The sequence below is a fragment of the Trichechus manatus genome, unplaced genomic scaffold (assembly GCF_000243295.1).
Source record: "Trichechus manatus latirostris isolate Lorelei unplaced genomic scaffold, TriManLat1.0 scaffold00015, whole genome shotgun sequence".
Taxonomy (NCBI): domain Eukaryota; kingdom Metazoa; phylum Chordata; class Mammalia; order Sirenia; family Trichechidae; genus Trichechus; species Trichechus manatus.
Window position 1 is genome coordinate 517,023 of NW_004443951.1, and position 17,125 is coordinate 534,147.

General features: G+C 45.1%; 1 protein-coding gene across 1 annotated transcript in view; it reads right to left on the minus strand.

Moving 5' to 3' along the window:
* CIMAP2 (ciliary microtubule associated protein 2) overlaps positions 1-17,125 on the minus strand; it is a 38,260-nt gene that overhangs the window by 10,625 nt on the left and 10,510 nt on the right. Inside the window, 6 exon segments of the mRNA XM_023727033.1 lie at positions 8,986-9,119; positions 9,321-9,328; positions 10,839-10,971; positions 12,612-12,773; positions 14,346-14,489; positions 14,641-14,778. Of these exon segments, the coding sequence (XP_023582801.1) occupies positions 8,986-9,119; positions 9,321-9,328; positions 10,839-10,971; positions 12,612-12,773; positions 14,346-14,489; positions 14,641-14,778 (719 nt within the window).

The following is a 17,125-nucleotide window of genomic DNA, read 5'->3' on the forward strand; positions in this document are numbered from 1 at the left end:
CTTTTACATCCACAAGCACACTGGTTCTTGACTACCAACCTGGAGTCACGTTGTTGTTGTTAGTTGCCGTCAAGTCAATGGCAACTCATGGCAACCCCATGTGTGCAGAGCAGAACTGCTGTATAGAGTTTGCAAGGCTGTGACCTCTCAGAAGCAGACCACGACACCTGTCTCCTGAGATATCTCTGAGTGGGTTTGAACCACCAGTCTTTCAGTTAGTAGTCCAGCACTTAACCATTGGCGCCACCCAGGGACTCCTCCTGGAGTGATGCTGCTGTTAGGTGCTGTTGAGTCAGTTCTGACTCATAGCAACCTTATGTACGACAGAACTGAACACTGCCCAGTCCTGTGCCATCCTCACAATCATTGCCATGTTTCAGCCCATTGTTGCAGCCACTGTGTCAATTCATCTCATTGAGGGGCTTCCTCTTTTTCGCTGACCTTCTCCAATGACTGAACCCTCCTCATAACATGTCCAAAGTACATGAGATGAAGTCTTGTCATCCTTGCTTCTAAGGAGCATTCTGGCTGTACTTATTCCAGGACAGACTTATTCATTTTTGTGGCAGTCCATGGTGTATTCAACATTCTTCACCAACACCAGGAGTGATAGGCAGGCATTAACAAAAGCATGTCAACCTTAAGGAGCTGAGAGGATCCAGTGAGAACGGCTCCATCTATCCAGTCTCCATTTTTTTAATTGTTGTAAATATATATGCAACAAAACATTTTCCATTTCAACATTCTTCACGTCTAATTCAGTGATGTTAATTAAGCTCATCATGTTGTTCAACCATTGCCACTGTCCATTTCCATATTTTTCCATCACTATTCATTTTTATTAATTCTTTCCTCCTACTTGTTTTTTTATTAATTTTAATTTTTTTTAAACTTCGAGTTCAATGATTGTTTTTTGTTTTCATATTTTTTGTTTAATAATAGCTATGAATTTTCCTCTAACAGGTGCTTTGACCCTATTACATAGGTTTTACTATATAGTTTTCATTGTAATAAATTTCTAAATAGTCTATAATTTCAAACTTGATTTTTGCTTACACCCAACATGTATTTAGAAGAGAGTTTTCTAATTTCCAAGTACTTGGTTTTGGGAGTTATCCTTTTATTGTTATTATTTTATTATACTATGTTTAGAAAAAGGGAACTAAAATTTTCTACCTAGGTGTTTTTTTTGTTTTTGTTTTTTTAATTTAGACGTTTTTAAAAATTTCACTGTGGTAAAATATATAGTATAACGAAACATTTGCCATTTTAACCATTTTTAAGCGTACAATTCAGTGACATTATATTGACCATGTTGTGCAACCATCACCACTATCCATTTTCAAATGTTTTTCATCATCCTAAATAGAAACTCAGTACTCCTTAAGCAATAACTTCCTATCTTCCCTTCCCCTCAGTCTCTAGTAATCACTAATAAACTTTTGTCTCTATGCATTTGCCTATTCCAGATATTTCATATAAGCAGAATCATATAATATTTGTCCTTTTGTGTCTAACTCATTTCATTTGGCATAATACTTTCAAGATTCATTCATGTCATAGCATGTATCAGAACTTCCATTGTATGGATAGACAATAATTTGTCTATCCATTCATCTTTTAAATAGGCATTAGGGTTGTTTCCACCTTTTAGCTATTGTGATAATGCTGTAATGAACATTGGTGTACAAATATCTGAGTCAATTCTTTTGGGTATGTGCCTAGAGTGGAACTGCTGGGTCATAGGGTAATTCTATGTTTAACTTTTTTAGGACTGTTTTCCACAGTGGCTACACCATTTTACATTCTTACTAGCAATGCATGAGGGTTCCAATCTCTCCACAATAATTTAGTCATTTTTCATGAGATTCTTAGAGGATTAATTTTTGTTTGTTCTGTAAGTATCTGAAAATAATGTAGAATTTTGTAAAACACAAAGTTTTAAGATACACCTACTCAAATCTTCCAAATCATTACTTATCTATCCTTATCTGTCAAATTCTCAGGCAGATATATTAAGAATTCCTATTATGATTTTGGGAATTTGACACTGTTATTTTGGGTGTGTAAAGGTTCAGGCTTGTTATAACTTCTTCACGGACTTTATTTTTTATCATGATTAAATACTCATCTTCGTCTCTTTTAATATTTTTGCCTTGAATTCTACTTCATTTTGTATTTATATTATCAATTTTTGTTGTTGTTGGCTACATTTGTCTGGTATATCATAGTCAAATATATTCTTGCATATTACATCTTCTCATTGGTTGAGCCCTCACTGCTAATTCATTTTTTATTCAGCTCATGAACTTCCTCTAGTAATAATTCCAGAAAGTGTATAATTGGTATTCTGAATCCTTTTGTGTCTCTCTTTTTCCTTGTACATGAATATAGCTTGACTACATAGATAATTCTACAGTTCCAATTCTTTTTCTTGAGAATTCTATAAACAGTGTTTTCTATCATTCATGTTTCAGAAGAGAAGCCCAAAACATGTCTGACTGTCTTTTCTTTAGGTTGTGGTTAACTTGTCTTTTTAGATGGAACACTTGCAAGATTTTTATTTACCGTTGAAACAGAAATTTCACCACACTTCAGTGGACTGAATGCATACATTAACCTCTCTCCCTCCTGAAACCTCACTAAAACAACAGCAAAAGAATAAAAATTTAAAAGCATATACCCACAAGGACAAAAAGAAGAAGCAACAAGAAAAAATATTTTGGGAGCTGGAAAGCAGATAGATGAATAGTAAATGACTTAGCTGACTCAAGGAAACTAAACCGTAAGTCATGAGAGAATAAAGCTAAGAAACCACCCTTCCTTCCTCCACCACCAATCTGAAAGAAAGGACTTGGCAATACCAGGTACCTCTGGAAGTAGGAGTGAAGGTGGACCTGAAAACATATTGATCTAAAGTCTATTTAATATCAGTTTCCCTCCTCAATCTCTGCAGCCAGATGAGTGCCCCTCGTTCAGCCTGGCAGAAGATTGGAGACTTAGTCTCTGAAGACAGTAAAATAGAGGGTCTCTGTAGAGGATGACAGTAGACACAGTTGAAATCATGAGTACCATATTGAAAAAAGGGAAATGAATAAAAGTATAATGACTAAATATTGAGACCTGTAGCCTTTTACTCTTCACTTTAATACTAGAGCTCTGGCAGCCAGACTTATATCCCTTAGAAGAGCTTTCTCTGGCCAAGGACAAGAGAAAATATCTAACAATACTGACACTGGCAGTTTCTCCAATGAAACCACTCAGCTTGATCACCCTATGGTAAAGTCCACAGTCAACAAATGCCCCCAGAACCTTCAGCAGGATTTTTATTGCCCCGTCTTGAACATCAGTGCATAGCCAAGGATCAATAAGAATTTGAAAAAAATCTCTCATATGGATGACTGAGGCCAAACCAAACACTCAGAGAAAAGGGATTTGGGAAAGAAAAAAAAAAAAGAAGAGATTACATCAGGTAAATGTCTTAACCATTAATATCCTCAAAGAGATGAAAGAAAAATTGCATCCATAAAATAAGAGCATGTTGTTATTAAAAGCAACAGTCTTAGAAAATAACTCTTAGAAATTAAAAATATGAAAGCAGAAGTAAAATGCAGTGAATGAATGAGAGAACATTTCTGGTCACCTGAAAATAACCAGCAGCTCAGAAGTGCCCAGCACAGAACCAAGCATAGAGCAGGTTTTTCAAATGAATGAAAGAGTGTATAAGGGAATCTTTCTGTCCCATCTTATGACCCACCTTCTGTGCTCTGTTGAACAGTCCTCATCCAAGAGCCCAGGTGAGGTCAGGGTTTCAGGGATGATGCCAAACTGAGCCCCAGGGAGAATCATGTCCAGACCTAGCAATCTGAGACCTACAGAGTGGTTGTCTTCCGTTGCACTCATAAGCCTTAATTAAGTCTCATGATGTCCCTGTAGGGTATAAATTATTCCCCTTTTACAGATGGGAAAACTGAGATCTGGAGGACAAAGGGTGACTTTTGGTTGGCGATGGATCTTAAAGGAGAGCCTATAATAAATTTTGTTGTCTGTCTCAAAAAATTCTGTCTTTCTCCTTCTATTTACTTTTTTCCTAATTATAACAATAACATATGTTTATTTTGAAAAATTCAAACATTTCAGAAATAAAACAAGGTAGAATGTGAAAGACTCTGTAAACCTACCCTCCAGTGGTAACCATGGTTAACAGTTTGGTGCCTCATCCTCCATATTGATTTCTATGTATATGTCAGTGCACTTTTAATAGGATCATTATTCTTTTTAAAAATATTCATATGTATTTACTCTTCCAGATGAAATTTATGATCAACTTATCCAGTCCTCTCACCAACCTCTTTAGGAGTTGACTAACATGGCATTAAATATGTGCATTAATGGGGAAAATTAATATTTTTCCAATATTGAGTCTTTCCATCCATGAACATGGTACTCTTTCCAGTTATTCAGTCCTTCTTTAAGATCCTTTAGTGAAGGTTTTTATTTTTCTTCATTTATGCCTTAAATATATCTTATTAAGTTTATCCCAATACATTCCATAGTTTGTGTTTCTGATAAGAACGGGATCCTTACTTTTTCTCAGTTTTCTATTTACTACAGCTGCGTATAAGAAATCATTCATTTATATACTTTACTGCACTTGCTTCTTAGCTGTAGAATTTTAAAATGAACTCTGGTGTATTTTTTGGGGCCCTGATGGCACAGTGGTTAAGAGCTACGGCTGCTAACCAAAAGGTCAGCAGTTCGAATCCACCAGCCACTCCTTGGAAACCCTATGGGGGAGTTCTACTCTGTCCAATAGGGTCACTATGAGTTGGAATTGACTCAACAGCAATGGGTTTGGGTTTTTTGTTGTTGTTGTTGTTGTTGTATTTTTTAGGCAAACACACATATCATTATAAATTGTGGTAATTTTGCCCTTCCTTACCAATATTTTATATTTATTTATTTTCCTTGTCTTACTACATTGGTTAGAACCTCTACAAAAATGTCGAATAATGCCAGTGATATGAACATCCCTGTCTTGCTCTTGACATTAATGAGAAGTTTCTAGTATTTCACTGTTATATTCAATGTATTTGGCCTCCTCTTTCAAAATTTCCTATCCCCCGTCAGGATCAAAAACATCAAACCAACCCCATTGCTGTCGAGTCAATTCCAACTCACAGCGACTCTATATGACAGAATAGAACTGCCCCAATGGGTTTTCAAGAAGAGGCTGGTGGATTCGAACCACCGACTTTTTGGTTAGCAGCCAGACTCTTAACCACTGCGCCACCAGGACTCCTTCAATACTCAAATGTCCACCTATTCCCCCCCCAGCCCCGGTCTCTATCAAAATTTTTATCTTAATAGAGGTCTTTTCCTTGGGTCTTTGACAACAGAGCAAATTTAAATCATTGTATTTTCTTTTCCTGGATGATCTGTATTTGAAACACCTGTAAAGAACTTAGCCCTTATTTAATTCTACCAAGGTGTAAGCAGAGGTTAAGAGAAGAGGAAGCTAGCCATTGTAACATACCTATAAATAAATCATCCACAGGGCAAAGTAGATTCACATGCATAATCTCATTTAGTCCCGCAGACTCTGCCAGGTGGTTATTACAGTTATCTACCCCCATTTTTCAGATGAAGAAAGCCTGTCTCCAGGTAACTTGCCCCAGGTCACACAGCTAAGTGGTAGAGATGGGATTGTAAGCCAGGTTAGAAGGGAAATCTATAACTCCCACAGGCCTGAATGCTGGATGTGATAACAGCAGTGAAAGAAGAATTTTAGACTCAAGAGGTAGGCAGATGTTCGGGCGTGGAGGGGTGGGCAGTTAAGGGCCCAGCGGAAATGGGGCAGCCCCTCCTTTCCTAGAGCCCTTTGCTGAGCAAATGGCACATAGGTAGGGACTTTGCTAAAAGGGTGATGGGGGAGTGGTGGCCCTGCAAGAACCAGGACATGGCCCTCTTCCTAGCATCCCAAAGTATCACGTGGGCATTGGTATGTGGAAAGGACCCTGCCCTGGAAATGGGAAGGATCAGATTCTGGTCCCATCTCTATTATTCTCCAGCTGTGTGACCTTGGGCAAGTTGCTATGTCTCCCCTCTCTGGGCCTGGTTCAACACCTATAAAATAAGGCTAACCACCTTGCTTAGAAAGAGGAAGAAAATGCTTTTGCACACTAAGAATGTTCCACATGAGTTGCAATTAAACAAGGCAAATCTCTACTCCTTCCTACAATTTGCTAAAAAGGTATAAAGGAATTATTGAAAAATTGACAAACAAGAACAGGAGAAGAGACATCAGAAACAAGGGACACTGACATGTTTCTGGAACAGAAAGTGGAGGAAGGCATTAGCAGAGCTGAGACAACTGAAGAGCAAGCTGCCTGCAGTAGAGGGAGTCGATGAGAAGCTTGCCAATTCCTGCCACAAAACCCCAGAAAGAACCAGAAATTTGAGGTACCAGGTATCTCAAAAAGCTGGTGCAAGACTAAGGGCTGAAAACAGGGAGAAAGTTAGACTGCCCCCTGATTCTTCACTCACCCAGCAGAAGACTAGGGGTTTAATACAAAAAGAGGCTCCCAATGCGGGAAGGCCAGGCACAGTGGAAGGTTGGCAGACAGGTACCACAGTGAAGACAGAGGGATTAAGTGGAAGTCCATATATTGAATGATGAGACCTTCCAGTCTCCTTCACAGAACACCAGCAACCACACTTAGCAGCAACCTACTTACCAGCAACCACACTTACCAATCCAGGGTGGAAGATTCTTTTCTAGAGAAGCTGAATAACCCCAGAGGAAGCACCTGGAAATATCCACATTTGAGGGTTTTCTAATGGGATGACCGGATCCCCATACAATTACTCCCAGTGAGACCACCAGTTGACACCCCTACGCAGACTCACAGTATTTTTTAGTGCTTTCCTCTTAAATATGAGCAAGAGGAGCAAAAGAAAAAAAGGTACTTGGAAGAATCAGAGACAACGCAGGAAGTAAAAGAAAACTTAAGAAAAGTTGTAGTATCCTTAGAAAGATAAAAGAACATACTGCATAGATGACACAAGAACTACATGCTATTAATAAGAAAGAAAACAGAGCAATCCACAACACTAATGAGCTCTTGGAAATTAAAAAAACATAATACCCCAAATTTTTAAATGCAGTAGTAGGGTGGGAGGATAAGGTCAAGGAAATATACCAGAAACTAGAACAAAAAAGGCCAAGAAGGAAAATAGGAGAGAAAAAAGAAAATTAGAATATCAAGCCACGAATCTAACACTTATCTAAAAAGAATTCTTTGCTGAGAATATATACAGCAGAACACACACCCATTCACCAATGTCTACATGTACAGTTCAATGACACTGATTACATTCTTCAAGTTATACAACCATTCTCACCCTTCTTTTCTGAGTTGTTCCTCCCCCACTAACATAAACTCACTGTCTCCTAAGTTTCCTATCTAGTCTTTCAAGTTGCTGTTGTCAATTTGATCCCGTATAAATAGTTCTTAAAAGAGCACAATGCTCAAGGCAGACATTCCTTACTAATTAAGCTATAAAACAAACTACTGAAAGAGAGAAGAGAGGAAACAAAGAGGATGCAATCACTAAAGAAAAAAACTCAAAAAAATTTCCCAGACAGAACGTCTTGAGTTTCCAGATTAAAGGAACCCACCAAGCACGCAGCACAATGGATGAAAACAGACACCCACGCTAACACCTAACGTCATGAAATTTCAGAACACGAGGGACAAAGAGAAGATCCTAGAAGCTTCCAGAGAAAAAAACATGCAGATCACAGACAAAGGATGGAAAGCAGAAAGGCAACGGACTTCTCAACAACCATGCTTGAAGCTAGAAGGCAATGGAGCAAAAGTCTTCAAAATTTTGAGAGAAAATTATTTCTTCCCTAGAATTTTATTTCCAACCAAACTATTGATCAGATGCAGAGAAAAAAAAAAAAAAAGGAAAAAAACTTCCAGGCATGCAGCCTATCAAAAATCTTACCCCTCATCACCCTGTCTCAGGAAGTCACCAAAACAAGGGAGTAAAATCAAGAAGAAGACACAGGACTACTTTGATTAAAAAAATAAAATACTAAGCAAAGAAGTACATTTAAACGCTGGGTATCCCTGAGCAATCACCAGAATCTGGTCCTTATACACTCACCATAGTTTCTAAAAAAAAAAAATGATACTATATTTTATCGATTATAAAAATGCACATTTATTCACATTTTAAGATTTCTGAAATGGAGATGATATTGCAACTGATGGCCTTTTAGGTCAATAAGAAGGAGCCCTGGTGGAGTGGTGGTTAAGCAATCAGCTAACTGAAAGGTCGGTGCTTCAACCCACCAGCTGCTTCGTGGAAGAAAGATGTGGCAGTCTGCTTCTGTAAAGATTACAGGCTTGGAAACCCTATGGAGCTGTTCTACTCTGTCCTACAGCATCACTATGAGTCGGAATCGACTCGATGACAGTGAGCTTGCTTTTTGATTTAGGTTAATAAAACAGGGCAGCAGCTAATACTTGCAAGCTGTTTACAGTTAGCCACGGTATTTCATGTACATTTTCTTCCTTAGACTTCACAACAACTTCCCAAAACGAGTTTTACCAATCCTATTATGTCCACCAAGAAACTGAGATTTACCCAAGGCAGAGCCCAGACCCTGTGGGTGATAGGCCAAGGATTTAGGGCTGATGGAGAACATTTTCCTTATCAGGAGCTTTAGACAGATCATCTCATTTAGGTCTCCTCAGTGGTCTGCTCATGTGATAGCCGAGAGAAACAAGGCTGAGAGGTGAAACGCCATGCCCCACCTCACATAGCCAGCTGGGGCAGAGCTGGGATCTGAACTCAAAGCCTCTCTCCACTGCCTCTGCTGTTCGGCTGGCACGAGGGCATCGCTGTACTCCCATAAGAACCAAGCACAGGGAACCCTACACCCCTCCTCCCCTGAGCTCCAGGTGTACTCACTGCAGAAACATGTCCCAGGCTGGGTCCGAGGGGTAGCGCTTGGATTTGCCCAGGTATAGAGACCGATACCGCTGCCGTCTGTCCTTTGTCTCCATCAGCCAGGTGTTGAGGTAGCGGCCCACACCTACAGGGTTCTGCACCAGGACATTAGCAAGCTGAACACCTGGCTTGGAGACTGGCTCTCAGGCCTCCTCCTCTCCACTGCTCCCTATTCCATCCTATCCAGAACCCATTCCTGGGTTGTAGATACAAGAGGCCTAACAGAGAGATCCAGAGAGGAGATGTAACTTGCCCAAGGTCATGTAGCAAGGGCAGGATAAAGGCAGGACAGGAACCCAGCTTCCTTGGAGGACCAGTGCCAAGGGGCAGCCTGGGAGGGGTTAGGAATGAGAGACCAGCTTCTAGTCCAAGGTTAAGAAGAACTTGCCTCCCACAAGGGACAGGCCTGCCGCATGAGGGAGTGGACGCCCAGGCTGGCGGTGGGCAAGCAGAGGGGCTTCCTGCTCAGGGGAAAGGGCAAGCCAAGTTGCTGGAAGCTTAACCTCACAGCAGCCCTTTCCACCTTCTTGGAGGACCATGCAATAGCAGCATGGTCAATTAGCTCTTGTCTAACATTGTACTTGGGGTCCCCAAGTGAAGACCCTCCCTCCTGAAGAGGTACAGGCTGGAGGTGAGAAAAAGAAGGATGAGGAGGTAGGGAACTGGCTACCTGGCTGTCAAGAGAATCGGGCAGTGGGGACCGTGCCATCCCACAGGGAGATGAGGAGGTAGGGTGGCTGGCATGCTGCTCCCCTCGGAGGAGGAGCGAGCGCTCAGGTGTGGGGGTGTAGGATGGGGCCAATGGGAACAGATCGGGAAGGCAGATAAAGTTGCAAGCAAGGTGTACCAGGGAGGCCGGGAAAGACCTTAAAAATATAAAACTGTTCAAAACCAGGTAAAGCTAACCTGTACTAATACAAGTCAGGATAGGAACCACCTGTCTGGGGGTGGGGGTGAAAGGGCTTCCTAGGGTGCTGGAATGAGCCATTGCATGCTAGGGGTGATGATTATACGGGTGAGTCAGTCTTCTTTGTGACCATTTATGGAGCCGTTCACTTAGGATCCATGTACCTTTCTGTATGATTATCAGACTCCAATAAAAGGTGCACTTAAACACTGAAGGTGGGGAGTAAGAAACAGAATGAGGTGCGAATTTGTGCGAATTAAGAAGGCATGCACACAAAACACAAGAATTTACCTATTTCACACAAACACTAACAAACTAAAAGTTACATCACACACGTGGGATGGCTGTCTTGGGTGAGGGGCAAGACAGCTAGAGTGGGAGGAGACAGGGGAAGAAAGAAGTGAAACAGGAGACAGCCTTGCTCAACCAGGGATGAGTAATGGGCCCATTCCACCAGCTGCCCCTGGGACCCTAAGACAAAAGCAAAGAGAGAATGGAGGGAGAATTTCTCCTGGGAAAGTAGAATGGGATGCCTGGAGGTGACGGCCCTTAGCACAGTGGTTCTCAGTGTGCTCCCTGGAGCAGCGTGAACAGCATCACCTGGGAACTTGTTAGAAATGCAAACTCTCAGGCTCCACCCCAGTTCTACTGAATCATAAACTCCTGGGCCCAGCTCTCCAGGTGATGCTAATGCACGCTAAAGTTTGGGAACCACTGCCTTCAAGAAATAAGAGAGTGGGAGTGAGTGTCAGGTCCCCCGGGGGAGAAAGAGGGGATCCAGGCTCACTCAGAGCATCAGTTTCCAGGGGGCAAGAAGGGTTTGGGGCTGTCTGTAGCACAGGAGAGCAGTCCGTTCCCATCACCATGAACTCCCTGTCCTGCCCCACCCTGCGCTGCCTGGGCAGACCCACTCATCCAGCTTCCCAAAGCACCTGGTAGGTTTTTATGCCCATCCGTTTTGAGGACATCAGGAACGGTGGCCGGTTCACGTGTTTACGCTCCACCTCATGCAGAATCCATGTACCAGGACCAGACGTGGCCTAGGAGTAAGGCGTGATTGCTGAAATCTGGAGAGGCTCTAGCAGTGATCAGCCCCACCTGGCAGCCCGCGGCCTTGAGCCAAGGATGGTGGGAGGTGCCCAGCCAACTCCCAGCTCAGCAGGGGCCCATCTGCCCAGGGTGAAGAGGCCTTGTGGTGCCCTCATGATCCAAGCCACCTACTCTAACCCCCAACCATCAGCCTGACATCTCTTCCCAGGTTCCCTAGGGTCCTCATGGCCTGGCAGGCAGGGCCCAGATAGATGCTCCAAACCCCAGCCTGGGAGGAGAGGGTACATAGGCTTGGAGCCAGATATGCAGGTTCCAATCCCCGCTCCTTCTCCCCCTGCTGGGGAACCTGGGAAAACCCCTTCCCATCCTTTTGTGAAATACAAGTGATAATGCCTCCCTCAGGGGTTTGGAAGGTGCCTGGCCCAGAGGAGTTATTCAGGACATGTTGGTACCCTTTCCCAGACCCAACTCATTCCCAAGCCCTTAGCCGTTCCCTCCCTGGGGGCAGACTCTACTAGGGGAGCCCTGCTAAAGTCCAGGACCTATTCAGACCACTGGCTGCCACCACCATCTCCCAGGATTCCCTTGGTGCTTAAGGCTGAATTCACATTCCCTTGAACAGAGCAAAGGGTCAGTCCGTTTGTCAGGGTTGTTGTTGTCAGGAGCCATTGAGTCAGTTCTGACTCATAGTGACCCTATGTACAGTAGAACGAAACACTGCCCCGTCCTGCGCCATCCTCACAATCGTTGCTATGTTTGAGCCCACTGTTGCAGCCACTGTGTCAATCCAGCTCATTGAGGGTCTTCCTCTTTTTCACTGATCCTCAACTTTATCAAGCATGATGTCCTTCTCCAGGGACTGGTCCCTCCTGATAACATGTCCAAAGTATGTGAGACAAAGTCTCGCCATCCTCGCTTCTAAGGAGCATTCTGGCTGTACTTCTTCCAAGACAGATTTGTTCATCCTTCTGGGAGTCCATTTTATATTTAATATTCTTCACCAATACCATAACTCAAAGGCATCAATTCTTCTTCAGTCTTCCTTATTCATTGTCCAGCTTTCACATGCATATGAGGCAATTAAAAATACAATGGCTCGAGTATTGTCAGGGTGGACCCCCTTATTCTTTCTCTGCCCTCTCCAGTTTTCCCCCTTGCGCTTTCTCCAGAGCTCTGGGAGGAGATCAACACTGGCTGAACTCTTCCTGGGTACCAGGCACTATGCTGTAGGCTCTAAGTACATAAAATCAGTTGCCATAAAGTTGATTCCAACTCATGGCAATCCTATGTGTGTCAGAGTAGAACTGACCATAAGGTTTTCAATGGCTGATTTTTCGGAAGTAGATGGCCAGGCCTTTCTTCAATGGTGCCAACCACCTTATGAAATGAGTATTATTATCCTCATAGACTGGCAGGTAAACCAAGGCTTGTAGAGTAAGAGAGACTTACTCAAAGCAACTGGTAAGTGCAAGACCAGGACTGGAAACCAGGTGCGTCTGATTCCCAACACTGAGCTTTTCCCCCTAAAGCAGCCCCCAACACACATACACACAGACACACATAGACATACACACACATGCGGGAGAGCCGCCTTCCAAGAGAGGAAGGCAGTCCATGGGGAAACACTGACCAACTTTCGGGGGCACTGGCTAAGGGTGGCCCAGTAAATCCTCTCCGAAGGAGTTTTCGGGTCACGGGAAAGTTTTGAAAACACCCCATGCTTCTTATTGTGACGTGAATTCAGTTCTTCCACGAAGCTCTTGAAACTCGTCAGCTCTCTGGGCTTTATTTTCTGAGAAACAGAGAGAGAGAAAGAGTTCTAATACACCAGGAAAATCAAGAGCCCACTTTCTTAATCCCAGCGGCAACCAAAGAAAAGCAAGTACAAGCAGCAACAAGGGTGACACTGACTACCCTGCCCTTGCTGGCATCCTGAGGCCGGGCTGTGTGGGCGTGGCTGGCCAGTCTCAAGACCCACTGATCTGGGCAGGTGGACACAGACTGTCTCCTACCCACCAGCTGGGGTTAGTCTGACACAGAGTGTCTTGCACCCCCCACCAATGTGCCCACGCCCTACAACCTGGATAGCATTTATCCATTCGTTCTTTTTCATTCATTTAACTGACACTTATTGAATCAGGTACTGTTCTAAGCAGGAGTGATATTCCAAATATTTAAAAACCAGTGTAGCCTGGGCTCTGGACAATCAGAACGGGCATTGGCTATAGCACCTGAGAAGCGTCCCTGAGGTGCTGCTGTGCTGGGCAGGACCCATTTAGTAGCTGGTCATGGGGATGTCTGGGAGGTCCCAGCGGAGAGGCCAGGTCAGCAGGCTCAGTACAGTAGCTATTTACCACCTGGTTCAAAAGTATTTCAACATCTAACCACCATCACCTCCTCACTAACAGCCCCGCTGCCCTTCACCATAGCACTCATCACCTGCTAACACTCTATCATTTTCTCTTTTAATATGTTCACTGGTGATTGTCTTTCTTTTCCCATCAGAATGCAAGTTCCACAAGGGCTGGTTCCCTGGCACCTAGACCTGGTCTATTCGTACCCACTGAGTGAATGTATAACCAGTTGCCCTCAAGTTGATTTCGACTCATAGCAACCCCATGTGTGAAGAGCAGAGCTACGCTCCATAGGGATTTCAAAGCTGTGACCTTTTAGAAGCAGATCACCAGACCTTTCTTCCAAGGCACCTCTGGGTGGGTTCAAACTTCCAACCTTGAGGTTAGTAGTCAAGCGCTTAACCATTTGCACCACCCAAGGACTCCCAGTGAATGCACAGTGGAAACAAAAGAAAACCCCAAGTAATTAGACAAATACTTAATTCTGGTTGCTATGAACATGAAGAAAGCAAAGCACAGTATGCTATGAGATGATGTAATAGGAACCTTATAGGGAAGAGGGGAGCATTAGGCTAAAATTCTACCTCAGTTTCCCCTCACAGACCTCCAGTTCTCTGCCTCGTTCACAGACCACTGCCACTATGCTGGCCAGCTTAGCTGGGTTCATGATGCCTGGGCAGTGTTTCCAAAATGGCATGACACCCACCGCTGCTCCACTGAGGCCCCCACAGGCCTTGCGGCCAGTCCCCGCCCAGCCCTGGCATTGTGGGACATCTGCATTCTATGCAGCGCATGCTGGTGCGGAGGAGAGAGGGCTGGCTGGGAAGTCAGACAGATTTACTAGGGTTCAAATCCCTTCCTAGGGCTCTGCCCCTACCCAACCTTGTGGCCTGCCTCAGTTTCTCCACAGAGGGGAGAGTCAGAAAATACCAACTGTTCCTGGCATCGAATAGTGAGGCTTGTCACCCTGTTAGAGAATGCCCCTGCCCGCAGCCCGCCCAGGTACACACCTGCACAGAGTAATGTCCGTAAGGCGGGGGCTTGGTTCGGTCTCCAGAGAAAATGTCATAAGGGCCACGGGTACCAACTTTTCGTGCCAGGTATGTCTCAATGCCACTTTTGAAGAAGTAGGTCCCTGGTCCCAGACCACTTCCCTAATGCAGAGCAGAGAAGACAGTCCCTGCAGGAGAGCTGCTGAGGCAAGTTCATTGTCCTCTTGGGTCCCTGTTTCCCCATCTCCTTTGGGACCCTCCCTCTGGGAGTGTGCAGGAAGGTGGGCAAGGCCTGGCCAAGTGAGGGGGGTACCTGATGAGCCAAGGGGGGCGGCTTGTTGGTCATCCTGCACATGAGGCCCTCGGAATGGGACCGGTTCCATGCATTCTGCTCTAGCTTTGTGTATGGGTTGCCCTTCTCTCCATAATTTCCAGGGCCTGGATAGTAGTTCTGGGTGGGGGAGAGGGGGACATAAACATCATTAGTCCCATTCCTTGAGCCAAGTGCAACTGAGGAAGAGATACCGGGAATCCTCGGGGAGCAGGACTTTCAGGGTCCCTGCACACTAACTGTCTCCCAACACACAGCATTGTTGGCTGGGAGCCTCCACCAGTGCCCAGACCTTCGTTTCCAAGTTGACTCTTCACCAGGGCCCCATGGCCTGTCCAACTTACCTCATACTGCTCCCTTCCTCCATCCTCACTGTCCCCAAACACATGCCACCTGTCCAACCTCCTTGCCTTTGCTTGCTTATGCTGTTACTGCCACCCAGAATGCCCTTTCTGCTTTCTTTTGCCCTGGAAAATTTTACCAATCCTGCAAAGTCAGCTCAAATAAGGTTTCCTCTCTCTATAACGTCAGATGGTTGCTTGCTTCTATCTGGGCAAGTCCATCATAGTCCTGCATTTGCACAAATGGCTTTCTCACTATGCTGTGGACAGTGCTGTGGTCTGGAAAGTTCCAGAGTCCTGGGTTCTAATCGTGGCTCTGCTGTTTCTGAGCTGGGTGACCTTGAGTGCACCACTTAATCTTTCTGAGCTTTATGCTCCACATTTGTAATATGGGAATTGTAATACTTTCTCCCAGTGTAATGAAGATGAAGTGAAATAATGTCTGCAAAGCCCCCTGCACAGTGCCTGGCACGTAGTGGCAACAGACGCATGATAAGTCAGAGTGGGGGTGGGGGGCAGGAAGAGGTAGAAGAGGCCAAGAATTGTGAATCACCATCTGGGGCCCCGACTGCCAGGGTCGAAAGTGTGATCTTAAGAGGAGAGCCATTCTGCAATGTGGGTGGTGAGTGGGGACCCTTGGGTAGGGACCCAGCCTGCTGCTGCCCTGCACATTTTAGCCACATGAGGTCGCTGCCGCTCCACCGATGGCTTGGCCCAGCCCACCTCCGGCCCCTGGAACTTGGCCTGGGGAAGCAGCCTAAAGAGCTCACCTGGAACAGGGCAGAGAAGGAGGGACGGGGAGTCTACCCTGGGTGGAAAGGGACTATGCATTACCTCCTTCCAGGGCTCAAGGGTCCCCAGATGCATTTGAGGGGGAAGCTGCGCCCCTGCACTGTGTCAGGTACTTCATAAGCCTGAACAGCTTGGTCCTGGCAGTGACCCGACGAGAAAGTTAGGAAGTCAGCACCATCCCCAATTAACTATCAGCCAGTTGCCAAAGTTCACTTCAACTCATGGCGACCCCATGTGCATCAGAGGAGAACTGTGCTCCACAGGGTTTTCAATGGCTGATTTTTCAGAAGTAGTTCACCAGGCCTTTCTTCTGAGGCACCTCTGGGTGGACTCAAACCTCCAACCTTTCGGTTAGCAGCCCAGCTAAGCACGTTTACCATTTGCACCGCCCAAGGGCTAACAATTAACACATGGGAAAACTGATTCACAGAGAGGTAAGCTGCGCGTCCAAAGTCCCACCTCTGGAAAGGGGTAGTACTAGGCTTCCACTCTAAAACCCATCACCTTTCTGAGCCTCTAGTGTTGGCCAGACACTGTGGCAGGCACTGGGATAAGACAGCAGTGAAGACTACCTGGCTCTCCCTTAGCTTGCGAGGTCCTGAGAGACCTCAGGAATGAGAGCAATAGCAAAGGGGTAAAGCAGCTGCTACTCACCCAACTCATGCCCTGTGCCAAGCCCAGTGATGGGAGCTTCATCTGCATCATCTCATTTCTTCCTTAAAACCTTCAGGCTCAGAGCAGTTTAGTAGCACACTTGGATTAGTGGGAAAGCCCACTATTTTAACTAGAATGTTATGCTTAGAGCTTTGGGGATTCAGGAAGGAGTGATTAATTCTTGGAGGAGTGTGAGAATGGAGGAATCGTCATTTATAAGATTTTTTTTTTTTAAGTTGGACCTTCAAGAATGAGAAGCGTCCCAAAAGATGGGTGTGGGGAGGGTGGAAAGGTACTCCAGGCAGAGAGAGCAACGACAAGGAGGATGGAGCAGTGCCTGCAGCGGCGGCGAGGCGACGGAGGTATGCTGGGGGGAGACAAAGGCCAGGCTGAGGTATTCAGGCCTGATTCTGAGGCAAGAGGGTGCTTTGTGACTCTGGCAACATGGAGGAGAGACCAGGAAATGGGTGAAGAGGCCACCCTGCATCCAGGTGGGACATTAGGCGCAGCGGCCTGGGTCAGTGCTAGAAGAAAGAAAGCTGTAGAAGGCGAAAGCACAGACCAGGGAAAGAGGAAACAACGTGGCCGTGGGTTTCCAGCTTTGGCCACTGGGCGGTGCCATTCCAGGGAAAGAGCAGGCCTGGGGGAGATGGGTGTGTGTGTGTGTGTGTGTGTGTGTG